Source organism: Muntiacus reevesi, chromosome 19, assembly GCF_963930625.1.
Source record: "Muntiacus reevesi chromosome 19, mMunRee1.1, whole genome shotgun sequence".
Taxonomy (NCBI): domain Eukaryota; kingdom Metazoa; phylum Chordata; class Mammalia; order Artiodactyla; family Cervidae; genus Muntiacus; species Muntiacus reevesi.
The window spans coordinates 17517506-17545467 of record NC_089267.1 but is presented as its reverse complement, the minus strand read 5'-3'; the positions used below and the strand labels follow the sequence as shown (position 1 = coordinate 17545467).

At 34.0% G+C, this 27962-nt stretch overlaps 1 protein-coding gene across 2 annotated transcripts in view; it reads left to right on the top strand.

Annotated features, from left to right (window-relative positions):
* PHIP (pleckstrin homology domain interacting protein) overlaps nucleotides 1–27962 on the top strand; it is a 120835-nt gene that overhangs the window by 59480 nt on the left and 33393 nt on the right. For both annotated transcript variants that reach the window (XM_065911834.1, XM_065911833.1), the window contains exons 16-24: nucleotides 6493–6621; nucleotides 7695–7920; nucleotides 9187–9324; nucleotides 10067–10250; nucleotides 13337–13454; nucleotides 18573–18713; nucleotides 21273–21349; nucleotides 24019–24250; nucleotides 27785–27904. In XM_065911834.1, the coding sequence (XP_065767906.1) occupies nucleotides 6493–6621; nucleotides 7695–7920; nucleotides 9187–9324; nucleotides 10067–10250; nucleotides 13337–13454; nucleotides 18573–18713; nucleotides 21273–21349; nucleotides 24019–24250; nucleotides 27785–27904 (1365 nt within the window). The remainder of the gene's footprint in view (nucleotides 1–6492; nucleotides 6622–7694; nucleotides 7921–9186; nucleotides 9325–10066; nucleotides 10251–13336; nucleotides 13455–18572; nucleotides 18714–21272; nucleotides 21350–24018; nucleotides 24251–27784; nucleotides 27905–27962) is intronic.

Sequence of the window (27962 nt, the reverse complement as noted above, 5' to 3'; positions counted from 1 at the left end):
GTCTTTTTACTCCACCTTGCTGCAGTTTTGGGGGAGATAAAATATACCTGAAAAGGTAAATGTGGCTAAATAGTTAGAAATGATAGATAGTTTATGAGGAAAGATAATTGGTACATCTAAAGATGTGAGGATCACTTCGGGGTGAATGGTCAGAGGAGGAAGAAGTAAGAGAAATATATCAATAACCAAATAAAAAATGTTAAGACATGTTCATAGAGTAATTTAGAAAGTTTTTCTGGAATAGATTTTGAAAAATGGGTAATAAAATGAAAAACACAAAGTGAAGTGGCTTGTTGGTACCCTCATATTACTTGTAAAGAATATTTAACTTAGTGGGAGTTAATTGGTAAATTAATTTGTAAATTACTTTATATTCCAAAACTTAAGAGAAAAATAGGTTGGTTGCCAGTGGTAGTATTTCAGGTATGAAATTGGGTTAGGTGGAAATCTGCGTTCATCAGTGAAATCATAATGAAATATTGTAGGAATGGGTAGTAAATTTGTGAAAGAAAATTATATAATAGTGTTTTGTGATGACAAAAAGATTAGAACTAGAGAGTAACAAAATTTAATGTATGGAGAGTGTTGAGCTTATGTAATCTTGACAACAATAATACTATCAATGGAAACATGAAAGATGTGAAAGAAAACTGATTTTTTCATATGTTGTGATACAGTGTTGGGCTATCTTTGTGTTAATGGACAGCCAGCACTTGGAGATAGACTACTTAGAAAGGCTACTTGTAGAGAGAAAGAACTATGCTCTTCCGTGTAGAACACTGTCTAACTCATAGAGACAGGACAGTGTAGCAGGTTTAAACGTTTAGAAGTACAGTTGACCCTTGAACAACATTGGCTTGAGCTGTGCAGGTCCACTTATGTGCAAATTTTTTGTCATAAATACTACAGTGTACTACCCTAGAATCTATGGTTAGTTGAATGCATACAATGCAGACTGTTGGGATAGAGAAACTGCATACATGCAGGGCTGCTATGTTATATGTGGATTTTTTGTGCAGAGGGTTGGCAGCCCTAATCTCCTTCATTGTTTTAAGGGTCAACCCTTGAACAAATTTAGCAGAATGGAGAAGAGATTACAGTCTCTAGAAAGTGTGTTGGAAAGACAGTATGCTATTACTGTGTCATAGAGTCCAGAGGAAGAGAATAAATTTCAAGGAGGACCTGATTAACAGTTTTATTTCCTCAGATAAATCAGAATATGGGTAAACAAAATAGTGTTAAATTTGAAAATGAGTTATTTATTTTGGTAATATATTTTTCTTTTGGTGAATGTTAGAATTCCTCAAAATCTCTTTTATATGTTCACTGATTTTATTAAGCCAGTTACAACAGTTTTCTTTTTTATATTAACTTATTTATCTTGGAGCCATTTATTCTAAACAGCTATCTTTAATTCATATGTAATAATGTTGCCATTAATTAAAGAATTTTCAGTGTTAAAGTAAATATTTAGAGATAATCTTTTAAAGTAATTTGATACCTGGACCTTTGGAGTGTGATAGTTTCCCTTAAGATATATTATTTATTTACATTTAACTGCAGTAGTAGTTAGAAGGTGACCAGAGCATATTTTAATCATAGGTATGACAGTGTCTGTCTCTACTCTCTCATGCACATTCTTAATTTTTAAGTTTATTCTTTCCCGGGTTGATAAGCTTTAAAGGTTCTTTATACATAAGGAAGGGCTTTTTACAGGTAATTTTTACTATAAATTTAGTTTCTCAGCTCTTTGATTCTTGGGATGAGTCTGTCTCATAAAAGTATTTGAGTATTTTTTAAAATTCATAATTTTAAATTGTGGAATATTTTCTAGGCGAGATACTTGTTCCCTTCTAATCAATAGTATATTTTTTAAAATGATATATTTTAAAGTGAAAATGTTAGTTGCTCAGTTGTCTGACTCTGTGGGACCCCGTGGACTGGAGCCTGCCAGGTTCCTCTGTCCATGGAATTTTCCAGGCAAAAATACTAGAGTGGATTGCCATTTTCTTCTCCAGGGGATCTTCTCGACCCAGGAATTGAACCCGGGTCTCCTGCATTGCAGACAGATTCTTTTCCAACTGAGCTATGAGGGAAGTACTAGAGTGGGTAGCCATTCACTCCTCCAGGGGATCTTCCCAACCCAGGGATCAAACCTGGGTCTCCTGCATTGCAGGCGGATTCTTTACCGTGTGAGACACCCAAAAATTGACCCTGGTCATAGACTTGGGGTAATTCCATTAAAAAGATGATTCTGCGTAAGAAAGCCCATATTTAACCATCCTGATTGAGTTCCTTTAGGAATTCATACTTCTTGTATTCATCTCTGTATGTGTTCCTCACAGTTGATGTAACCTAGACCCTGTAATTTTAGTCTGCATCCTGGTGCTTTTAGCATTCCTCATGTCCAGATTATCCAGTTCTTCCAAAAAGCTTTCTTGAAAATTAGGTGTAAAGGATATTATAATTGGATAGGACTCTAGTGATCATTTAAATGATCTCTGTCATTTCCCAGCGATACTGTGATGTACCCATTACTAGAGGAGAGGTCTTTTCATTCTTGGGCCTCACTCTTCTGTCTCCTTTAAGTATTCATCTTTCTACTTCACAAGAATTATATTAGAAGTTCTGGATTGTATTCTGTCTTGAAAAGGGTATTAGTATTCTTCATTAAGGGCTTCCCATTAACTCAGCAGTAAGAATCCACCTGTCCATTCAGGAGACTCGGGTTCTATCCCTGGGACAGGAGGATCCCCTGGAGAAGGAAATGGCAACCCACCCATTCCAGTATTCCTGCCTGGGAAATCCCATGGACAGAGGAGCATGGAGGGCTACTGTCCAGGCGTTGCAAGAGAGTCGGATACGACTTAGCAACTAAAACAACAACATTATTCATTAAATATGACAGTTCTGTCATCATCAAAGCTCTTAATTCATAAGTTTTTGTATTGATTTAATTTTTTCCAAGTTGAATATAAGCCTCTAACAAGATTGTACTGCTCATTTCTTGGAAATATTTCTAGAATTCTTCAGTTAGTATGAGAATTTTCCTACAAAGGAGTCATTTTAACTTCTGGTCTTTTCATCTTTTACTTTAAAAAAACAGAACAAAATATCCGTATCATAGTTACTGAATATATTTTTCTGTTTATTTTCAACTCCCATTCTTAAAGTTTTTGCATTAATAAGTAAACATTGTCTCATTGATTTTCTCAGTTTTCTTTATTGTGATTTAATAAGTATGAGTTTTATTGTGTGGTCTTCGTTTGCATATGTCCCAAATAGTGTGTAGCAAGCATGCTTGATATTATTAGGGGAATAGTTCATCTTAACTTTACTTATTTTGAAAATTTGGTGTTTTTTTTCCCCCTGTTTTTAAACTTACTGGAGCATGATTATAAGTACTAGAATAAGTTATACGTAATATTAAATTTTATGTTGACTTATTCTCCTATTGAGCATTTACTTTTATGATAGGTTCATTAACTTTATTTCCTAAATATATTTTTTAATTGAAGTATAGTTGATAGATAATATAGCTTCATTTAACTTTATAGCTTTAATATGAAGAGAGAGAATATTTATTTTCTTCCATTTCATTTTTGAATGTAGGTTCATTGATTTGTAGTTAAACATGCATATTCAAACACTGCCTTCATTATTAAATTTTTTCTTTAAGTATTCTTAATCATAAATATTTTGACCCTGGTTTAAGAAGAATCTGAGAAATATTTCTTTTCAGAGAGAAGTACTGAACTATTTTTTGTGGTTTGCATAGGTAATCATAGCATAAATCATAAAAATAGCTAGGGTATATTTAGTTATATATGTGTGTGTGTGCACTCCATCATGTCCAACTCTTTGGCGAGCCCGTGGACTGTAGCCTTCCAGGCTCCTTTGTCAGTGGAATTTCCCAGGCAAAAATACTGGAGTGGTTCGCCATTTCCTTTTCAGAGATTCTTCTGACCCAGGGATCAAACCCACATCTCTTTTGTCTCCTGCGTTGGCAGGTGGAAAGCCCTGTACCACCTGGGAAAGCCCTATTTAATTATATAGGAAAATATTTTCCTACTTTGTATCAACTAGAAAGCCTAGACTGCATTTTGTAGTTAGGACTGTTTATTATTTGAGGACCTTTTTCTAAACATAAATTTGGCATTTTAAATAAGGTGGTGATGGGCACCTTTTGTAATTGGTTTGTAAGTAGAGCAGATGTTTTCTTTAGTGAATAGTTAATCCAAATAATGAACTTTTGAAATACAATTTCATATTCTCCATAACTCTGGAGTTTTACAGATGGCTTATCCCAAGAAAATCAGTACCATCGTGCCATATTCACAATGGAAATTGTTACTGTATAAGAAAACAGTGGTCTTCAATAGGATTGCTAGTTTTTTCTTTCCTTTTTTGAAAGTTCCCCTCTCCCAGGTATTCTTTTAGAGATCTTCTGCTAACTGTAAACATTGGTAGATAGCATGGATATAGGGTTGATTAATCCTCATGACAACTTCCCTCAGCCACCCCAAAAGGAAAATGTAGAGCAGGATTGCCTAAACATTATATGAAGGATGCTATACTTAGGAGTGTCTGTCAGATATCCTTTAGCATTGCTGAGTCAGACTTGCAGATCTCTTCCTTCCTCTATTCTGCTGCATACGTAGAATTGGAAGCATGTATTATGTAAGATTTATGAAATAGTTGGGGTTTTTGGTTTGTTTTCTGTTTGTCTTTTATGAAATTTTGAGGGAATTGAGGTAAATAAAATATCACAACACATGGTCAAGACAGTTTTAATTCTTTGGTCTTGATTTTCTTATGTAAAATCCTATTTAGAGGTAAACTTTGTTCATGTGATTAGTTATTCATTTATAACAGTTCATGTAACGTTTTATTTCCCTAGACAGCACTGAAAAATAGAGATGTGAATCCAGACATTTCTACTTGTAGCCTTTCATGTTTTAGAAAATACAAAGCTGTCTGGCTACTAACACACTTAGCTTGATTTGGAGAAGTAGGTCTTCTCTTTCTCAGTTTTGAATAGTTTTAAAGTAGAGTTGGAATCAGTTCCTTCATCTGTTATCTTATCCTCCAGGATTCTTCACAACCAGGAAATGATCCTGTTTCACTCATTCATTTTCTTGCTTTCATGTATATCTTTTAGTGTATTAGACATAGATTGTTTCACCAAGTTCCTTTCATGTGATTAAGTTTTAAGGAAAGTTACTGCTTTTCTATTATTATCACCATTCAAAACAGCGTTAGTAAGCACCAGTGTCCTCATTCCTTCATTTCAACAAGCCAGAGGAAAAACCAGTTTTCTTTTTGAGGTAAACCTGTTCGTTGTACTATGGAAACTTCTTAGGCACAGCCCTTCCTTTTAGAACATTTTCTCTTTTGACCAGAATGCAAACTTGACTCGAGAAGTCAACTATTCTTCCTTGAGAAGTCAGCTATTCTTCTGAGTTTTAATTTCACTCTGTACTTGGTGAACTATACATTCATCCCTATGCCATATTGTTAACACTACAGAAAATTACCACTTCTCTCTTTTCCAAGCATTTACTGGGATTTTGGGATATTACTAATAAAACTCAATTTGTTCTAGATCAGTGGATACCGGAACAGAGAGGAGGTATTTCTTACCTGATAATGTGTGTGTGTTCCGATTCTGCTAATCCAGAAATCCAGTCACATTTGTTGAAAATCATCCTTAGTTGTTATTTGTTAGGGAGTCAACTCCCTATTTTAGTTGTTTTCTGAAATTCAGTCCCTAGATGTGCTTTAGATAGGGTAGAATTTTTACTCTTTCAGAACACTGCTAAAGAAGTTTTCAACTGGAACATAGTCTGAAGAAGCACTGAGAGCAAAAAATTCAGAGTGGTGATTGGCCACCTCTGTTTGATTGACAGGTTGCAGGGAGAAACCCATTCGTTCTGGATTAATGGAACTGGAAAACAGAAAACAATTATCAGGTAAAAAAAACCTTTTCTTTAACCTTTGAAATTCACCATTTAAAAAATGAGTCAGACCATCAAGGGAATTTATTACCAAAAAGAAAAATTTAGTGTCTTGTGAGCAGTGATCTCTGGCTGTTACTTCAAGAGTTACAAAAATCACTACAGTTACTCCACATTGTCAGCCTTTGCTGAAACGGCTTGATTAAATACAGATAAGATGGACTGTAAGGTGCAATTACATTTTAAATCTGGGTTAAAAACATGAAGCAGAATTCTATGGGTGGGGGAGAATGGTGGTGTTCTATTTCCTGACTTGTGTCTGGTCTATGGATAAAGCTAATACATTGGTTTTTGAGGCTTTTAGTCTGGCACTTTTCATGAATATTCACAAATTTTGTACTATACTGTGTTTTATCTTTACTTCAATAGGATATATACTTATATCTTTTACCATAAAATTTTAGTAACAATAGTCACCTATCAGTTCTTTATATTTTAACGGCAGTTTTCTGATTGTTGGTTAAATATATTTCAGATTGAAGGACAAGGACATGGTGCAGTATTTGACTGCAAATGCTCTCCTGATGGTCAGCATTTTGCATGCACAGACTCTCATGGACATCTTTTAATTTTTGGCTTTGGCTCCAGTAGCAAATATGACAAGGTAGAGTATGATGATACCTCTATATATCTACTCCTTATAATTGTTTTGTTTGTTTGCTTGCTTTTAAATCCATAGATGTTTAGGAGTTATATTTCATGGAGGGAAGTTATAATTTTTATGTATCAGAAAAAATAACTTTTTACTTAGCCAGCTAGAACAATCTAGATAGCAGTTCTTAGGTTGGGGTATATAAGATATATCTTTTATATATATATATATATATATATATATATATATATATATATATATATATATATATATATATGAGAGATGTTCATAGAGGAATTTGTTGAAATTTTGTAAAATGTTTTACTTATGTGGATAATATGCATTTATCTGGGTACAATTCTGTGGCTTTTATGTGGTTCTCAAAAAATGTATGGCCTACTTTGATGGTAGCTAATTAAAAAAAAAATTAAAGATCCTGAGACTAGTGACTAAAAGGTTTAAATTATTTGTTGTAGAGTTGTTTAAAATGTAATAATAAAAATGGAAGTTCAGGTTTAAGAAATTCCAAATGATAAAATTGTGAAGTTAGATGTGTTAGGTATGAATTTTTATTTCGGAAATTTTAGAAATGTCAGTTTTTAATATTATTATGTAAACCATTCTTACTTAATACTTATGGATTTTCTTAAATTGTATTAGTTTGGTTTCATTCAAGAGTTTAATTCAAAGAATAAATTGATTTTTCATTGTAAAATACTAAAAGAATGACCATACATATTTATTTTAGAAACAAGATAAATCATGGTAGCTCTGGGAAAGTAAAAGTATTGTTGAAAGATTTATGCATGGATTTAATTTTATCATTTGATTTCAAATTGTTACTTTTAATGTTTTTTATGAATACAGTCTCTTCCTGTTCAAGGGAAGATTTCATAGTATCTACTTTTCTAATCATAAAATTTAATGCAGAAAGTACAGATAAAGATTTATTTACAATTCTAGAAATTATTATTCTTTTATATTGTTTAATACCATGATTTATATGTAAATGTTTGCCTTCCATTAGAAATCTGTAATGATAGATTTTTCTTTGTCCAATCTTTTATGGGTCTTTCTTTTTATAGATTGCAGATCAGATGTTCTTTCATAGTGACTATCGGCCCCTTATCCGTGATGCCAACAATTTTGTATTAGATGAACAGACTCAGCAAGCCCCTCATCTCATGCCACCCCCTTTTTTGGTTGATGTTGATGGTAATCCTCATCCATCAAGATATCAGAGATTAGTTCCTGGTCGTGAAAATTGCAGGGAGGAACAGCTCATCCCTCAAATGGGGGTAACTTCCTCAGGTAAATGACCATTTGAATAGACATCCAAATTTTCCTTTTGAAATCTTTTAAAATGGATAATTGGGTAGAACTTTGTTTTTAATTGTTTTGAACAAATGAGTAAAAATGATTTTTTTATTTTTAAAAGTTCTTTGAATAATACTTAAGTATTGTAAGACAGTTAAGGAACACTGGCAGTTTAATTAATTTGGGGCTATATCTATTTATAACCTTCTGGGGACTAATAGAGTAAGTCTATATTTGGTATGGGATGAGTTGGTTCACTTATTCATTTGGCAACATGAATTGTAAATCTCATCTGTCCCTGACACTTGCTCAGCTGTGGTATTCAGTAGTGAATTAAACAAATGCATTCCTTGTTCTTATGGAGTGAGATAGGTTTGTAAGCAGTTATAAACAAATATATAGTTAATTATGATGAATGTTATTAAGGCGAATAATATAGTGTGATGTGAGAGAGCAAATAAAACTAGCTAGCCTGTTCCCATTGAAGATTGTTTGAAGAAGTGATCAACTTTTAAAAGTTTAAAAGCAAGATAGGAATGAAAAGTGTTGTTGTTTTGGAGGGTGAAATTTAACATTAGTTGAAGGTTGGAATGGGAGTTGATGATTTTCTCATCACTTTCCTTATGTTGACAATAAGAAATTTGTTGACTAAAGCGGTAAAGGTTTTTGAGAAAGTGGATAATCCGGTTTGCCTCTTTTTAAAAGAAGATCTAAGATTAAATCCTTGTTTTGCCACTTAACTGGATATATGACTTTGAACAGTTATTTTGGTTTTCACTTTATAATACCATATATAAAACCATGGTGAAATATAATACCATAATCCCATAGGTACTGTTAATTCCACTTTATAGGTACCACTTTATAGGTATTATTAATTCTTTACAATATCCTTACAATATTCCTTACAAAATCCTTATAATATCACAATTCCATAGGTATTATTAATTCTATAAAGTAGAATTATTTCTATAAAGTAGAATTAATAATACCTATGGAATTGTGATATTGTAAGGATTTTGAGTACCTGAATCATGGTAAACACTTAGTAAAAGTTATGTCATCATTGTTATTTTTAATAAATTAAATTTGAAGGGAGTATGTTTCCTGTTTTTTTCTTTTTTTCCTCTCCCCTAACATTTACAGTTGCTCATTTTAGGTCTTTTATTCAAGCAACATTTGTGTTTAATTCTGGACTCAAAGTGAGGTTGATGAATGAAATGATTTGAAGTATCCTTAGCATTTTTGTGGTTTACATAGGACTGAATCAAGTTTTAAGTCAGCAAGCAAACCAGGAAATCAGCCCACTGGACAGTATGATTCAAAGACTACAGCAGGAGCAAGACCTGAGACGTTCTGGTGAAGCAGCTATCAGTAATACCAGCCGTTTAAGTAGAGGTAAGCAGTAACTGTTTTAAGTGCAATATTTAAAAAATTAAAACAGTCTAAGCCTATAACACACAATTTAACAAATGTAGTAAATCCATGATATGAACTATTTGACTGCCAAAATAAGCGTAATCATGCTTTTGAAGAATATTTAATGACCTAAGAAAGTGTTCATAATATAAGATTTCAAACTATGGACAATGAGTTTTTAATAGGTATATTCTTAGAAATTTCTTATAATGAACATGTTTAACTTAGAAAAATGTTAAAAATAAATTTCTTCAAATAAAGTTCTTGAATAAATTTCTTTGATAGTGGAATACATTCAAAGCCACATTCTTGAACATCTCATCACCCTTTTTGTTGTATATTAATAAATTTTAGAGAAAATTTAAAGCAGATTTATGAACTATAAATGTTTTTGGGTTTGTCTGTTTTTGCTTCTTACATGGTTTTCCCCAAAACATACAGTGGGCATTTTTTAAAAATAATGATTTTACATCTTTGGAGATAGTAGTTATGGTTCATTAACTTACCTGGTCAACTAAATAACCTTAATTTTGTTTTCATTAAGCTTTGCTTGTGATTTAGTTCCTGATTTGGTAATTTGATTATTTGCCATAGTATGAAGTTTCATGTGAAAGATAGTATGGATTTTTTTTCTCATGATATTATTTTTGTTTGTTTCCTGTTATAAGCTAATAGAGAAATCTCTCTAAATAGAGCTTTCTATATTAATTTTTGCTCTTAGGCTCTACAAGTTCTACCTCAGAGGTTCATTCACCACCTAATGTAGGACTACGGCGTAGTGGTCAAATTGAAGGTGTACGGCAGATGCACAGTAATGCACCAAGAAGTGAAATAGCCACGGAGCGGGATCTTGTAGCTTGGAGTCGAAGGGTGGTAGTACCTGAGCTATCATCTGGTGTAGCCAGGTAAGGGGACTTAAGAATTGTGATGTACCACAAGTTGTTTGTATTCATTTTGAGTTGGTCTTCAGAGTACCTTTCCAGCTCTCATTTGTCTTACATTTATCTGAAAAGAGCTAATGTTTTAAACTATTCATGACTCTGGAGAAAAGTTAAATTTCAGTAAATGTCCCTTTCTAGGATGATTCAAGTAAATGATACTTAGGGGGGTGGGAGTTGTTAAGGTGAATGGGGGGAATTATAAATTTGGCTTGAACAAATATGCAAGATTTTACTGAGGAGCATATTTGAACTTTAGTTTGTCTTGCTTAATTGTATCTTAAAACATAAAGTTTGTTGCAAGTGAATTTTTTATGGATTTTACTAATCATTCACACCATATCATTCACAGGCATAGTGAAAATACATTATTTATTGATAGGTTATTATTGGTTTTTTTAATATTGAAAAATATATGTGTGTGTGCTCAGCGGATTCAGTCATATCTGACCTTTTGCAACCCCTTGGGCCATAGCCCACCAAGCTCCTCCGTCTGTATTTTCAAGGCAGCAATACTGGAGTGGGTTGCCATGCCCTCCTCCGGGGGATCTTCCCAACCCAGGAATCAAACCCATGTCTACTGCATCTCCCACGTTGGCAGGCGAGTTCTTTACCAAATGAACCACTGGGAAAGCCCATTTAAAAGTATACATGTAAAATTAAAAAGTGTCGATTTAATGTAATCCTATTCTCAAGGTCATTGCTGTGAGAGAAGTTTATATCCAATTCCTTTTGATTCTTTAGTAATGAAATACTCATGAATGAGGTCCATTTGAACCCCAGCTAATACTTACTGTATATTTTAATACTGTACTGTAATAAAAAAAAAAAGGAACAAATTTGATTTTAGGATTATCTAGTTCTTAATAGAGTAATTGTATAGTTAAAATATTTTTAATCTGATTGTACCTTTTTGATGGGATGATACTTCAAATTTGTTTTAAGTTTTAGGATTATACACTTTGTAAAGTTTAAATTTGAGCCATAATTTTATCTGATGACAAATACACTCAGATGAATATTCTCTTAGTGTATTTTTAGTTATATTCATGTCTACTTATTAATTATAATGTTAAGGTTTGAAGAGGGTGCAGTAATAAGTAACACCCATCATTTTAAAAAAAGATCTGACTAATTGAAAAATAACTCAGAAAAATAAAATAGGAAATCACAATATTACTTCTATTATTGATACAGCTGTGAAGAACATAACTTCTATCTCCATGAATGTTTGCTTCCTTATACTGAACTTCAATACAGGTAGCACTGGGCCACGGTTATTTCTCTCTATGTGAGGCAGTGGTTTGCCTCTTTAAAATGCAGAACAGAATGTATACATTACAAACAGGCATAGAACTGGGCCATTCTAAAATGGATTTTCCTTCTAGAGCATGCCAGTGAAATTGGTTCACTCTTCCTACCCAGCAATGCATGTAAAACAGTGCAGCCCCTCCGGAACAGTTTGGCATATTCATAGAAATCTAGACTATCACAAGATCTATTGATTGCACTCTTGGGAACTTACCCCCAAAGAAATTAAACTTATTTTAACCCAAAAACCTCTACACAAACGTATAGCCTCTACACAAACGTATAGCAGCTTTATTCGTAATAACCAAAACCTAGGAATGCTCTAGATGTCATTCAATGAGTGTATAATCAAACAAACTACAGTATATCCACACCATAGAATACGCACCATAGAATACGACTTTATTAAACAGAAACAACCTATTGATACACATCTTGATTGAATCTTGAGGGCTTTATGCTGAGAATGTATTATTCCATTTAGGGACTATTCTTGACATGTCAAAAGTGTAGACATAGAGAACAGACTAGTGGTTGCTAGACATTGTGGGGAGGAGGGGCTGAGGAGAGAAGAGTAAGGTGGATGTGATGATTAACAGGGCGCACAAGAGAGCTTTGTGGTAATGAAAGTGTTCTGTATCTTCACTGGGGCAATGAATATAGAAACCTACACGTGTGATAAACTTGGATGGGACTAAATACACACATGAGTAGAATAAAACTGGGTGATTCTGAATATCAGTGGGTTGTATTCAATATCCAGATCTGGATTATAATTTTGTACTATAATTTTAGAAGATACCACCTTTGGAGGGCACTGGGTAGAGATATAAGGAACCTCTCTGTATTATTTCTTAGAACTGTGTGTAAATCTACAATTGTCTCAATAAAAAGTTTAATTAAAAAAAACCAAAATTAAATCCAAGGCTTTTCTTTTCACAAGATTTAAGTTCATTCATTTCCATTCAGAATTCCAACCAACTGCATTAGAGGTTCGGCAGTTAAGTACGGCATTAATTCACCTTAGTAATAAAATATCAGCATTATAGGGCACTTCCAAGTTTGAATATTAACTTCCTTCCAACTGTGTTAACTCCAGAGAAAAATTATAATTCAGAGATTAAATACCCTTGCAGTTCAGAAACTTTGAAGTTTTAAGGAATTACAATTCTAAAACAATTCTCTTGTCCTTGTGAGTTCAGGTTCTATGAAATTAAACTTCACAGTTAATGTTCCCCAAAACTTCTGTTCCTCAAATTCAGCTTGACACCTGGATAGAGTTGAAGTTTTTTCCATGACTGAGGCCTGACCTTGCTTTCACTGGAGAGAATGCGGTTCTTTCAGGGCGTTGGGAGTTAGTAGTAGATCTCCCTCTGTTTGTTTGAAGATTCCAACTATCTCTGTGACACACTAAGATTATCACAGCATAAACCGAACACTCTTATAATTAAATTCTGTTTTTAATGTTTGACAATGTTCCTAGATGCTAAAACTATATTTGCCAAAGACCATAGCAGAAATGGTAGTATCAAGTTCAAGTGGACAGTCTTTCTTTCCTACTGAGAAGACATCCAGTCATTTAATACTAAATGTCTAGAACTCACAGCCTCTGAATTGAAGCTCATAAATCTTTATCACATGCCTCATCTGAAAAGAAAACATTGATGCCTGACATTTCCTTTGGGGAGAAATCGGTTACAGAAATTATAGATTAGGATATGTGGTTTTGAATTCTCTTTCAGTAGGCAAGAAGAATGGAGAACTGCAAAGGGAGAAGAAGAAATAAAGACTTACAGGTCAGAAGAGAAAAGAAAACACCTGGCAGTTCCAAAAGAGAATAAAATGCCTGCTGTCTCAAAGGTAAAGAGTGATCACTTTGATGTTTAGCATTTGCTTCATTAATGTAATGACCATTAAAGGCGGTTTTGTAATTAAAGTTGTGAACATTATAGACAGGCTATTTAACTAATGAAATAAAATTAACATAGTTAATTCTCAGTTATCTTTGGATTATCTTTGAATCTTCATACATGTCATACTTTCTAGTGTACATTTGTCTCAAATTCCAATTGTAATATGCCTGTTAAATCCAACCCTTATACCTTAACCCTAAGCAAAATCTTTTTTTAGTTTTGCTTTTGGTGGCATGCTCTAAAACAGTGTTTTGGTTAAAATTTTTGTCTTTTTTTAACTGTTTTGCACCAATTTGTTATTGCAGATAATCAAGTTAGCTATGTTGCTATAAATAATAGTTTTCATTTTCTCCATTAAGAGAGGTAAATTGTCCCTCTTAGTTTGCCCTATTGGTTTTTCTGTCATCCTACTCTGGAAAAAATTTTCAGTCCAGTGGGTTTCAGTTGGTTATGCCCTAATCTGGGAGAGAAGAGAGATGGACTTAACTGCTGGAGTGTCAAAGGATGACTGATTTCTTGACCCAGCGTTGTATTCCGTCCTCTTATCTGAGCTCCTCAGATGTTCTGAAGTAGTCTCCTTTATTATAACACTCTCCTCTGTTTTATAACCCTTCACAGAACTCAAGTAGTCCTTTGCCACTTTATGTTTCCCTGTAGGTAAGGGTATCCTACTTTGGCAACAGCAGGACCCCCTGCTGGAATTTCTGTTAGTATAATTTTGAAATATTTTTTTCTTTTTTAAGTTTTTTTGTTGGTTGTGGTGGTGGTGGTTTTCATGGTGGCTGGAAAGCATACCTATTTTTAGTTTCCTTTCTTCTGACTCCAAGGATGTGGACATGAACTCGTATAATGATTGTGAGCTATTGCTACCACTTTTATGGATAGGATATGGTAATATCTATACAATTAAAAGGATGTGCTTATCTTTTAATAGTGGTTCTTCAAAGACTTTTTTAGAAAGGAAAGGATTGATATGAATGTATGTATGTTTGTGTGCATGCAGATATTTATTGTCTCTGGTGGCAAACACTGAGATAACTTTAGTGTCTGTTGGTAGAAGAAAGGTAGGATGTCATGACATATATACATGGAATATTATACGGTTTTTTTTTTTTTTAAAGAAGTTAGAGTTCACTCCTTTGCTGTGGAGAAATACTCATGATGTATTTGTTTAGTGAAAAAAAGCAAGTGTAACAATAATATTTATAACATGACCTCATTTTTGTTTTTCAAATTTTATGAGAATGGAGAAGGGATTGAAACCACTTACCACGAGACTAATAATAACATTGATAATCACAGATGTACAAATTGTGAGATGCTACCTTACACCTCAGAGTTGTATTAATTTTTTTCCTCTAATAATAGAGGGTACTGACTGTGTAGGGGAGTTGTACAAGTTAATGCAGAAAAACTGTTTAGAAAACAGTTAGAAAGTTGATTTTGACAATAAGTTTGGTCCCCAAATGAGAATGTCTTAAATTTATTTTTCTTAAATATTTATTTCCCTTTAGGGAAATGTATTTCTCTCTTGATATAAAAGCCTTGGTAGGTGGTCAAGGTCTGATGTGATGTCCTCTGTGTTGGGAACTGAAGCTCTTTAAATTTTTCTGATGTTTCTTTGTGTGTGAATTTGACCTCTGACCTCATGCCTCAAGATAGCAGCATTTTTGTATAAGGCTTCAGGAGGGAAGGCGATTTCATTAAGGAAGGTGCAGAAGGTGCACGTGCTCTCCTGATGAAGGTTTTTTGAACTGGTTCTGCAGCACTGTACCAGATAGCCATTGGCCACAATTTAGTCACATGAAAATCTGACAATGAAAATTTCATTTTCTGTGCAAGAGGAAGGAAACAGATGTTGGTTGACAGCCGGCTTTTTCTTCTGCATTAGATTTAAGTAATGTTCTTTGACTTGGAATTTATCCTAAAGAAATAAGAATTGTGGCTAAAGCTTTACAAAATGAAACAAAAAGCATTTTTAATGAAATAGTTTTAAGTAGGTAAATAATATTTATGTTAAATGAAAGAAGCAAGATCCGTTATATTTTTAACCATAAGTTACTGAAAGCATATGAGATATAGTTGAGCATCATTTCCTTTTTTTTTTATAGCTTTTACATACTTTAACAGAATTACAGATTCTTCAGTAATTCTTTTAGAGAGAATCTGCGTGGAGTAAATTTTGAATGCTAGTATGAGAAGGTGTGTTTATTTTCACTTGACTTTTACAAGTAACAGCCCCAGCGCGAGTAGAGCTACAGTGCTGGAAAGATGTGAGGAGACTGGTTGTGGGGGGAGCTGCAGAGGGGGGCGGGGGGCGGGACAGGGGTGCTTGGACTTGGGTTTGCAGCATCATAAGTCCCGAGGTACACACCCATCCCCCATGCATATTTACAGACGCTTTCTTAGAAGAGAGAGCAAGACCTAGATTTTTTTTTCTTTTTCCTTCCCTTCAAAAGTGGCACCCAACACACTTGTGAAACTAAAGTCAATCATATTCAGATACTCAAAATAGCGTATTATTCTGAGAGCGAGAAGAGAGGATGTTGGAAGCATGATATAGCAACAAGCTGTTTTGGGGGAGTGTTCTGTTGGAGAAATTAGGATGAAACCTGTTGTCCTTGAAATGGAGAATTCAGTGGATGAGTTTAATAGAAGAGTATAAAACACTGAAAAATGAGTTAGTAAACTGGAATATGAAGAACTCTTCCAGAATGTTTCAACAGGGATAAAATAATGGACAGAATGAGGGAAATGTGAGAACCATGTATATATGTTTTTTGTAAGTGTGTGTTGTATACACACATACATACACACTAGAAGTACGTAGTAAAAAAGCTTTATTTAGTAAGAGTCTTCGAAGAAGAGAATGACATACAGAGGGAGCAAAGAGTTGAAAAAAATAATGAACCAAAATTTTCTAGAATTAATTTCTGAGTGAATGCATAGTATGCCAACTAAAAGAAAGAAAACATAATGTAAAATCTAAAGCTATAAAACCTCGGTTAAGCACATTATAGTGAGATTTGAAAACATCTAAAAGGAAATATCCTGAAAATTTCTGGAGAGAACAGGAGAATTACCTTAAAATAACCATGAACTTAACTAATGTTAGTTTTTGTTTGCTGTTAAAATGGGTTCCACCCTACAGCAAGAAGACTTAGGAAGATATTAAGGAGTTGATTTACATTAAGAAAATTGTCTGCAACCCCAACACAGTATGTTTATGCCAGTTTCTTATTGGAATGGAGACAACATGCTGGAGCCAAGTGCTAATAACATGTCTCGGTTCAAGGGTTGGAAAGTCACCTGTAATGATGGTGATAGCAATGGAACAATGAAGCTGAAAGCTCGGATGGCATCCTGCCACCAACTCGTCTGACTGACGAGCCCATGGTGCCTGCCCCTCCAGGAAGTACTGGACCTGTCCCTGTGGGCAGGTCCCAGACTGGGGTTCTCAGATGTGGCCTGTGGTCACCTTTGCTCCAGTTGTCATTACAACTCAAGCGAAAAAAAAGGTCTGTTGAAGTGCACTTAAAGCCTTGAGTGAAGCTTTTCTGAGGACAATGTAGACAAAAGTGTCAAGAACATGTCTGTCAGAGATGCTTGCCATGGAGTTGTTGCTCCTGAGAACAAAAATAACCCATCGATGGAAGCAGCTGGCTTCACAGCTGAAGTGATTATCCTGAGCCAACCAAGCCAAGTCAACTGTGCACCTGTTCTGGACTGTCCACAGTTAACATAGCTTGGAGGATTGCTGACTTGAAGATGATGATGGTCACTGTTCTTGGAAGAAGCTTCTGAAAGATAGCCCCAAATTCTTGAAAGGTGTTGATGCTGCCTGCCACTTTTGATAAGGTTCCGGGCAAGCCACCTGTGTGTTAAAAACTCCTCTGAGTATCCTCTGGGTTGTTTTGCTATTTGTGAATGAGACAGAGACTTACTATGGTGTCATCAAAGCAGTGGACAAGAAGGCAGCTAGAGCTGGCAAGGTCACAGTGTGTGCCCAGAAAGCTCAGAAGGCTAACTGAAGATCATCGCCTATACCTGGCACCCCCGTCTTCATCAGTGGTGGAAGAACTGTCTCAGGACTGTTTTGTCTCGATCAGTCATTTAGCAAAGACCAATTAATGATAGCAATGATAACAAAACCTTGAAGGAAAGGAGAATGTTTTGTGGACCATCTGTTTTTCAACTGTGTGGCAATTTTAAATTAGTAGTTTTTAAAGCAGTACTTTCTAATGGAAACAACTTGACCAGAAATCTGTCTCAGAATTTTGAGAGCCTTATAAAACAATGAGAAGAGCGAGGGGGGAAAAAAGGGAGAATATAATTATAGGTTCAAAGGAGTGAAGATATAAATAAGAGTTTCAAAACTATTTTCTGTTAGCACTTTGAAGATAATGTTCCTTTTTTATTGTATGATATATTGCATGATGTATATATAAGTCTGACGTCAGTCTTTTTGGAGGTAATTTTTAGTATTTTCCATTTATTTTTTATGTTCTTTAATTGGGTTTCTTTTTCAGGTGTAAATTCTTGAGTTTTTTCATGTCTATAACTGTTGGACTTTCATTTATTTTGATTATTCTTAGTTGTTTTCTCTGCTGCAGAAGACTTTCCCCACATTTGCTTCCCACATTTGCCTGCAGCAGGAGAGAGCGAGCCAGTTACCTTGGTATCCAAGCCTCGTAGTGACCAGTTAGCTTTGTGATCACTGTTTTGTTTCCTAGTTTGCCTCTGCCTGTCACTTATGCCTCACAGTCTGAGGTCCTCTTTGCTTTATCTATTTTATAGCTTTGATGTGGATACAAGAGAGTTCAATATTAGACTTAGTCTATTTTTATGAATCCTTAATCAAAAAAAGGTTTTTATAACCTATCAATCAGCAAGTGAATTTCAACCTATCACTAACCTGTGTTTTGGCTTAATGTTAAAATACTTGAGCTGGTATTATAGTCTACTTATGTGAGAATCTTAAACATGAATGAGAAAAAAAATGTAACTCTTAAAAAGCATTTTCTTTAAAGCATACTGTAAATAAATTGAATTTACTTTTTTCCAGAATCATGCTCATGAACATTTCCTGGATCTTGGAGAATCCAAAAAGCAGCAGGCAAATCAACATAATTACCGCACAAGATCTGCATTAGAGGAGACTCCTAGACCTTCAGAAGAAGTAGAAAATGGCACAAGTTCTTCAGATGTGAGAGCTCAGCACATTCATAAATTTGTTTTCATTTTGACTTGTTTTTTTAAATATAACCTGTATTCTTTGCATCCATTGATATATTTGTAGATGTAGCTCAAACATGGTATGTCTAGGTCTTAAAATGACAGAGATAGCTGAAGACCATAGTGTGTGTTCAAGGCATGGTGTTCAAAACCTCAGGTCCACAAAACAAGTGCATCCATTATGAGGACTCTGAAGTTCAAGATGTTTAGATTACACATTTACTTAACTACTAAATGGTAGAGTAAGGAATTAAACCCAGGTTCCTTTTACTCCAAAACCAAGCTTTTTAATACCATAAAGCTCTAGTCTGTATAATACAACTGATGAATAGACAGTCAACAGTTTTGGTTACTTTATAATTTCTGTACCAATTTATAGCTTTCTCAATGTAAATTTTAAAATACTCCTTATGTATATGTATTTTCATAAATATCATTGTCCCCAGAAAACTATATATTCTTTCAGCAAAGGCAGTCCATTTGCCTTTACAAATCAAGCTTGCTTAGACATACAACTGTCTTTCTTCTCCTGCCCCACTCTGCTTATTACCCTTCACTCAGTTAAGTCAGCGACTGATCTGAAATGTTGACAGCTGTACATTTTTGAAGTCATCTTATGTTTTGCAGTGGCAGGCATGCGTGGGGATTCTCCACATATATTGTCTATGGACAGGGTTATATTAGCTCAAACTGAGAGTATTCTAACCATAATTTAAAAGTCTCTGCTGGCTTTAGGTCCTAGTTTCAGTACAGTTCAGTTCAGTTCAGTTCACTCAGTCGAGTCCGACTCTTTGCGACCCCATGAATTGGAGCACGCCAGACCTCCCTGTCCATCACCAACTCCCAGAGTCTACTCAAACTCATGTCCATAACCAGAACAAAATAATATGTTTAACCTGGCAAAAAGAGAAAACATGCTCTTTATATAAACTTGACATTTAGCAACTTAGATATACCACAAAACATAAAGTCTGTGTGTGCTAGTTGTTTGCATTATAAAGTATTTCTTTATTTTTGAAAGATTAATAGTATTCTCTTAAATAAAAGTTTCTATAAAATTTTTAAAATACAAATCAACTAAAACTGTATTTCCAGGTACAACTGTTACATAAGAAAATTACAAATTCTTTCATTTGTCTTCAAAATTAATTTGTTTATACCTTAAGTTTGTAGAGGAGATTAGTGAGAACAGAATATCACCTCTGGCACAATATATCATTTAAAAATGAAACAATTTTGGGTTTTTTGATTCAAATATTTTGTAATTACGTATAGTACCTTTTTGTATTTAGAATATAGAAATATGTTTCTGTCCTCCCTCTTTAAAGAAGTAATATACTAAAGGTGGGAATAATCAGATAATTTGTCTAGTTTCTTTTCAGTTAGTGAGCAGAGATTGTTTGCTGAATAAAATTTGCTATTAGATTTTGATCTTTACATATTTGCTTGATTTTCAAAGCTCTGTGGAAGTTATGCAGTTACATTCTTCATTTTTAAGATATGATAATGGGAAAATTTTTCTCCCCAAAATGTAATATTTGATTAGTAAAAGAATATGTTTCATTATCCTCATGAAAAATTATCTGAATACGTCCAGCAATTAATAACACTGAACCGTTCTTGTTAGAGTGGGTTTAAGCTTTGAAGTAAAATGACCTGAGTTCAAAATAGGCTTTGTTGCTTATTAATTGTGCTGCCTTGGATAAATTTCTTAGCCTGTTGAAGTTTTAGTTTCTTTTCTTTAAAAATCTATTTCCCTGGAATCAGTATTATACTTGCTGGTTAATAGAGAACCACAGATTTCAATATGTTAAAATAATGAAATAATTTTTTTAAATGGTAGGATAGTGTAAATAGAATGAAATAATGAAATATATTTCAGAAATCACTTATAACTGGGGGAAAAAATCTGTTTCCTCTCATCAATCATTGTTTTGTCTAGATTAAATGGGATGATATATAGAGTGCTTAGAACAGTTTTTGACCTATAGTAAAATCTTAATTAATATAAATTGCTATTTTTATTGAAGTAAGATTTTGTGACCACAAAACAATTTTTATAAAGAAAATGGCTTCACAGGTAGCCTGTGTTGACCAGTGAATATTTGCTAAGGAGAAACAGTGTTCTGGTAGTTTTTAATCTTCCTTATGTGTATAAAATAATACTTGAATTGGAATATGCTTTTTTATATGATAAAGCTATTTTAATAATAATTGTAATAAATAAAACCTAAAAGTTTCAAAATTTAAGTTTGGTATTACCCAATCTAGAAGTTTTGTTTTGAGGCTTTAAAAAGTTAATCCATCCAAGAGATTGCCCTGAAACATTATTAATAACTATTTATCTTTGTATACTTTTGTATAAAATTAGGAGACTTGTATTTTACAACTAATTTAAATCAGATTTTAATAAGATATCCTAATATGATTCATACTACTAGATATCACTGATATTTTCTATTAATATAATCATATAGGATGTGTTATTCTGTAAAACTACACAATGAAATATGTATTCACTATCTCTTAGGAAGGTGAAGTTGTTGCTGTCAGTGGTGGAACATCTGAAGAAGAAGAGAGAGCTTGGCACAGTGATGGCAGTTCTAGGTAATTTAATGGATTGTTTTTTCCCCACAAGTAATATAAACTCTTTAGAAAGGTAAAGATTCTTTTCTACCAGAAACATAGTTCAGAGTCCCTTTGGGTTTAAAATTGTAACTAGATCTACAAAATGATGCTTTTAACTTTTTTCCTCAGTTGATATTTTATCTTCTGAATGCTGTTATTATTTGTATTTCTGAACCACAAACTAGTTTCATTACTGGCTTTGAGAAATACTTAAGCATTAAATTATGAAAGTAATGAGATTTTGTAGAATTAACTGTCTTTTGTAGTGGAATTTGTTAAATGCTAGTAGTATTTTTCTTCTGGCAATGAGAATAAGCTTTCCCTTTTTCCTGTTTTTCCCACCCGATTTGATCATGTAAGCAAGGATTCCTTCAGCCTCATTAACTGGTGATTCATACTGTTACAGAGCTTAATGGCCTTGTCTGACATTGTGAGGTCTTAGTAGCAAGGAGGAGTAGAGCCTTTGGGAATGGTAATTATGTTTAGCCCTTGATACTTATTCCTTGACAGTGTTAGTTCTTAAAATTCCAAAGAAACCAGGGAGCTGTGTGTAAAAATTCTTCACCTCTTATTACCACAGACATTCCTGTTTCCACAGTAGTTGCTCCCAGTAATGATATGCAGGTGTTCATCATTATGTCTGGTAGTTTCCTATATTTAAAATAAGACAGCAGAAGAAAAACCCACTTTCTTTTGGTTTAGCAGTGGAAATAGAGTATAGTTACACCTTGGAATACCTCAGGTTTTACTCCAGATCACCAAAATTTATATTGCAGTAAAGCAAGTCACATGAATTTTTGTTTTCCTAGTGCGTGTAAAAATTACATTTTCACTGTACAGTGAGGTGTGCAATAGCATTATCTCTGAATAAAAGTTCAACATTTAAAAAAATGCTATTGGAAAAGTGGCACCAATAGACTTGCTTGATGCCAGGTTGCCACAAACCTTGAATTTGTAAAGAAGAAAAACCACAGTATCTGCAAAGCACAATAAAATAAGTTATGTTTGTATCTCATACCATGCAACAGCATAGAGGTTCTTGTTTTGAAAAAACAGTGTTCACTTCAGCTGTTGGAGAAACTGTTGTAAAGAACATGGGCCTCTGGGATTTGTAGTTCTGTGCTGGCAGCAGCAGATTTTCTGTAAGAGCTGAGTGTTCCATAGAATAGCAACAGTGAGCAGTTTGGCAAATGCCATTTACAGTGATCATGGCTGAGGTCAGTGTAAATAAATGCTCCTAAGTTCCGTATGGCCAGTTGGATAGCTGTTTGCCCTGCAGATATATTCCCAAATATCCAGAATAGTTTCTGAAAATGTTTTTTATGTAACTTTGAAATTTTAACTTTTAAGATGAAGTCATGAAAATCGTACTAGAAAACACCTTAATTATTTGACTTTTTTTATCTGCAATGATTATTCTTAGGGCGATAACAGATAAATTGCCCATAAAAAAAGACACTTGAGCCAGAGGGACGAGGTAGTAGAATAAAACTCCAGAAAAATATGACTTCATTCTTGTCAGCGATATTTTTAGAGAAGTGAGAATATACATCAGTAAGTCTAGGCAACCTGATAATTGATTTTAACATAGTATAATTTAGATTCCATTAAGGCAATTATATTTATAAAACTAAAAAGTCAAGTAATTAAATATTCTCATGTTTTCTAAAATTAAAGCAGAAGACAACTTATTTGGATTCTTTATTTTGCAGCGTCAGTTTAGTAAAGCTTAGATCTGTTAGTTTCCAGTGAGATACAACCAATGGCAAACATGATTAATAGTGATACATAAGATACTAAGGCCTACATTTTTCTGAATCTTACCATGCTTTGAAGCATAATATACACCTCGAGTGTATGTAGATGCTTAGTAAAGTTTGCAGGCATGATCTTCCCACCGGATAGAATACTTCTGACCCTGCCAGGTCGATACCTAGCTACTATGATGCCACTGGTACTCTACTATGGGAGTTCGCATGTCAGGAGTGCCCACCTGCCCTCTACAAGGGAATCCTTAAGCTTCTTCTCAACGTTGATGCCTCCTATGCTATCTAGAGCTCTCTGTTGTTACTAGAATTGAGGAAATTGACCATCTCTCTTTACCTTTGTGACCCCACAATATTTTGAACACAGGTAGCACTCAAATCTATATTTTTGTTAAAATTATAAATGGTATTTAAATTTATTGTTTAATCAGAACTACTTTAATTAGGCCTCATTTATCCTAAAAAATTTTGGAGATATTTAAGTAAGTTAAGCCTGCAGACTTCTAAGAAGCTATTTAGAAGATGAGTTTAAAGCTAGGAAGTATTTTTATATAATTTAGTATGTACTTTTCTGTCATTGTCTGTTAGTCACTCAGTCGTGTCTGACTCTTTGTGACCCCGTTGACAGTAGTTCGCCAGGCTCCTCTGTCCAGGAATTCTCCAGGCAAGAATACTGGAGTGGGTTGTCATTTCCTCCTCCAGGGGATCTTCCCAACCCAGGGATTGAACCCGGGTCTCCTGCATTGCAGGCAGATTCTTTACCATCTGAGCCACCAGGGAAGCCCATGACTTTTTATTATGATAGTTCTTTACGTGTGCATACAGCAAAGTCTTAACGTATATCTTGTTCTGTATATTTTTTAAATCCCTCTTTCCTTTTAGTGACTACTCCAGTGATTATTCTGACTGGACAGCAGATGCCGGAATTAATCTGCAGCCACCAAAGAAAATTCCTAAGCATAAAACCAAGAAAGCAGAAAGCAGTTCAGATGAAGAAGAAGAATCTGAGAAACAGAAGCAAAAACAGATTAAAAAGGAAAGGAAAAAAGTAAATGAAGAAAAGGATGGACCAGTATCACCAAAGAAAAAGAAGCCCAAAGAAAGAAAACAAAAGGTTGAGTTATATACTTGAATATGTATTATATATACATGTTCTTATATATATAATTATATAGATAGATATTATACATATTTTATATATATATATGTTTTCTGTGAAAACAAACTATACATTTTAAAAGTGCAGTGAATAAACATAAAGATTGTTCAGGTATACCAGTTAAATAGTAATAGAAAAAACATGTAGTTACACAGTAGTGAAATAAAGCATATAGAGATCTGTTTAGTTTTCCTCAATTTTTAAAATGTTTGAAGTGTGAGAGTATTTACTTGTAGAAGTGTCATATTGTTATAATATTGAGCATTTGATCTTATAAGCAGAATTTTCTTGAGACTCCAGGAAAATTTGTTTATTTATGTAAAATAAATAATGCTACAAAGCATATTTTATTAGCCTTTAATTGCCTTTGTCTTTGAACAACTATCACTGCTAAAAATACTACTGTGGTAACAAGTCTTCATTAATTTGCAGAGCCTGTGAGCCATCACTAGTCCTTAGGGCAGTAGTATTGGTTTGATAAGTATATCTTTAGTCTGTGGATAATTTGAGACAGATCAAAGAAAAGGGATAAATGTTATGGGAATAAGATGTGAGTTCTTATGGGGTCGGAATATTTTAAAAACAAGAATTGTTTTAACTTTTGCTCTAAAGGAAATGAAATACAAGGACATATTGTCTATTCCCCAAAAGACTCTAAGTTGGAAGCACATTTGGTGAAACAAACAGGAAAGTTTTTTTAAAAACCGCTGCCATTTTTAGAGTTAAATGGAAGATGTTATCTGTAGAATTAAATACTAGGGAGACTATAGGATGTTTATCTTTCGAGAGCTTTGAAAAATTTCAAGACTACATCTGTCTTAAATGTTAATTTTATCTGCATCAGTTGAGCTTTGTTTGTTTCGGCTATGTAATTATGGATTATTCTGCCTTTATCTGGGGACTATTTACCAGCGAAAATGCCACACTTTACCACAGTATTCCTCCTCTTCCTTTTCTGTGATGGTAAATGTTGGCTGACCCATTATTTTACTTGATAGACAGAAAAGCTGATTTAGCCATGTATCTGGCAAATGAAGTAAACATTTTTTTTTCCATCTCAAGACAGTTTTGGAAACTTGTGGAGGTTTGCAGTGTTACGTCCCATAATTCTTTTGTCGTAAGAATGCAGTTTACTTCACCTGGTCCCCTTTTATTTGATAATTATCCATAAACTAATACCTCAGACTTCTTACATGCCACATTTGGACCCATTGTTACTATTTGGCATATTTTAATTTCACTCTTTTGCTTAAAGTATTACCCCAGGGTCTGTTTGCCACTAATTTGTTTGGTACATGTTTTAAATAGTTTAAGGTTAGGGTATTACAGGTCACTGCCTGTAATTTGGCTTTTGTTTACATGGCTTGTTTTCAGCCTATCACTGAATCTGACAACAGACAGAATTGCTCTTATTCCTTAGTCATCTTACCTCAGGTAAACACAGTAACATTTCCTTTCTTCTGTATAGAGTTGTAAAGCTGAAAAATAACTGAGACATCATTAGTTGATGTTTATTGCATCTATGAAAAAGTAAAATATCTTCCATATGGTTAATTGTTTGAATCAAAAAAAAAAAAACCTTGTTAGGCACATGCTTATTAAAATAGAATTCTCCTGAGATACAGCACAGTTATCCCAGATAGTATCTGACGTATATCCCTTATGTTCTTCGGGAGCTCTGGAAATCAGAGCAATGGGTTTTCACCTAGTGCCTGCAGTACAGTCAATAAAAAGAAGTGTAAGGCATAGTACTTACTCCAGAAACAATGTGTGACCACCGTTATTTGAATACCCTCCCCCCAAAATAGGAGAAATATCACATGATATAATGCATTTAATTGGCAAAGTAATTTTATAGATAATAACTCAGAAACCAAAGGGAGACATCTTAGAGTTTCAGATAAGCCTTCCAGAAGAAATCAGATTTTAGGTGGGCCCAGAAGAGTTGCCATGGATAGAAAGAAGATAGATTAATTACCTTTATCTCCAAAATTAAATCTCAGTTTATGAGGCTGGAAACTTAGAGAACTGTCGATGTATTTTATCCCATAAATGACTATCAGTACTGACAGAAATCTAACCAAAACTTCAAGAATCCCCAAGAATTGAGTAAGATTTGTTATCACAATGATTCTTGGCTATGCCATAGTCCTACAGTTATAAATATGGTTACATCTATTTAATATCCAATTTACCTGGCTTCATGTAAGAGCTGTTAGCTGTCCCACTCTGGGAAGAAATACTTGAGTAGTATAGCTAGTAGTTTATATTGAGGCTGGAGTTAGTAATTTTTAGCCTTTTCCTGCCTTTTTCATTTTACCTAGGTCAAAGGAAGCCTTTTTCAAATACTTTAACTGAACACCTCATTATATATAAGACTGATACATCTGTGGATATCAGTACATGGGATGGATTCATCTCATGGATAGTAAATGCCAGAGTCCTTTATCCCTCTCTTCTTCTCCACAGACTGCTCCTAATGTGTTTTAACAGAGAAACACAAAGGTGGTTAATAGGAAGAAGAGCTGGTAGGAAAATGGATACTGAGTAACAGCTAAAGGAACATTCTGCAAGTAGTACTCTCTGATATCTCATTGTGACCATGTTTCTTTTTATGAACTTTCATTAACTCACAGTGATAACTACCTTATAACTTCCCTTTTCTTTAGCAAACACAAGAGAATAAAATTTGGAAGTCTTAGTTTACAAACACTGAACCAAAACATTTTTAATCAGCGGCATGATGTTTCTCTACTTACATATGTTAGGTTTCAGCTCTTAGAAAATCTATTTTTCCAAGTCTAAGGTAACAGTTTCCAGCCTATCATGGCCACTTCTAGGTGACCAGAAAATTTAAACTTTTCTTAAAAGGCATATTCAAAAAGTTAAGAAGTGAGAGACCTGGCTTGAGAGCATTCTGTTTGAAAAAAAAAGTTTTTTTTAGAAGCTTGCGTATGAAATGGCTACTTTAACAGGGCTAGGGAATATTCTTGTGCTATATGCAAGTATAATGTCCAGCTCATAAAAGTTAGCCTTCTGTATCCTGGCACTGCTCAGCCCATATAAGAATATCTTTCTTACTTCTTAGCAACATGCTATGACTAGGGGGTTTTTTAAAAGAAAAACCTTGAATATGTATTGAGTTGTTACATGGTATGTTTATGAAACTGAGAGAATGTTTAGAGAAAAAGCAACTACACAGAGCTTTTGTTTTATTTATGGGAATATGTCATCACCTATTTTTGTTTTGAATATTGTCTGAAGAGCTTTGGTTGATGTAGTACTTTTTTATGGAGTGAGTTGGTGAGATTGAATGTAACTATTTTGCCACACTACTGCCATCTTCCCAGAATAAGGTTTTTTAATACTTAAAGAACATACATTTTTGTACAAAGAACCCTTCCCCCTTTTGTGTTTTTAACTACCTGGGCAGATTGATGGATGAATGCTTTCATGATAACATTATTTGATATTGTTTTACACTTTTAGAGATTGGCTGTGGGAGAACTAACGGAAAACGGCTTGACGTTGGAAGAATGGTTACCTTCAACATGGATTACAGACACTCTTCCCCGAAGATGTCCATTTGTGCCACAGATGGGTGATGAGGTATTTTTTAACTTCTAAAAAATATCCTTTGTTTCATTCAAATAACTTTAAATACTTT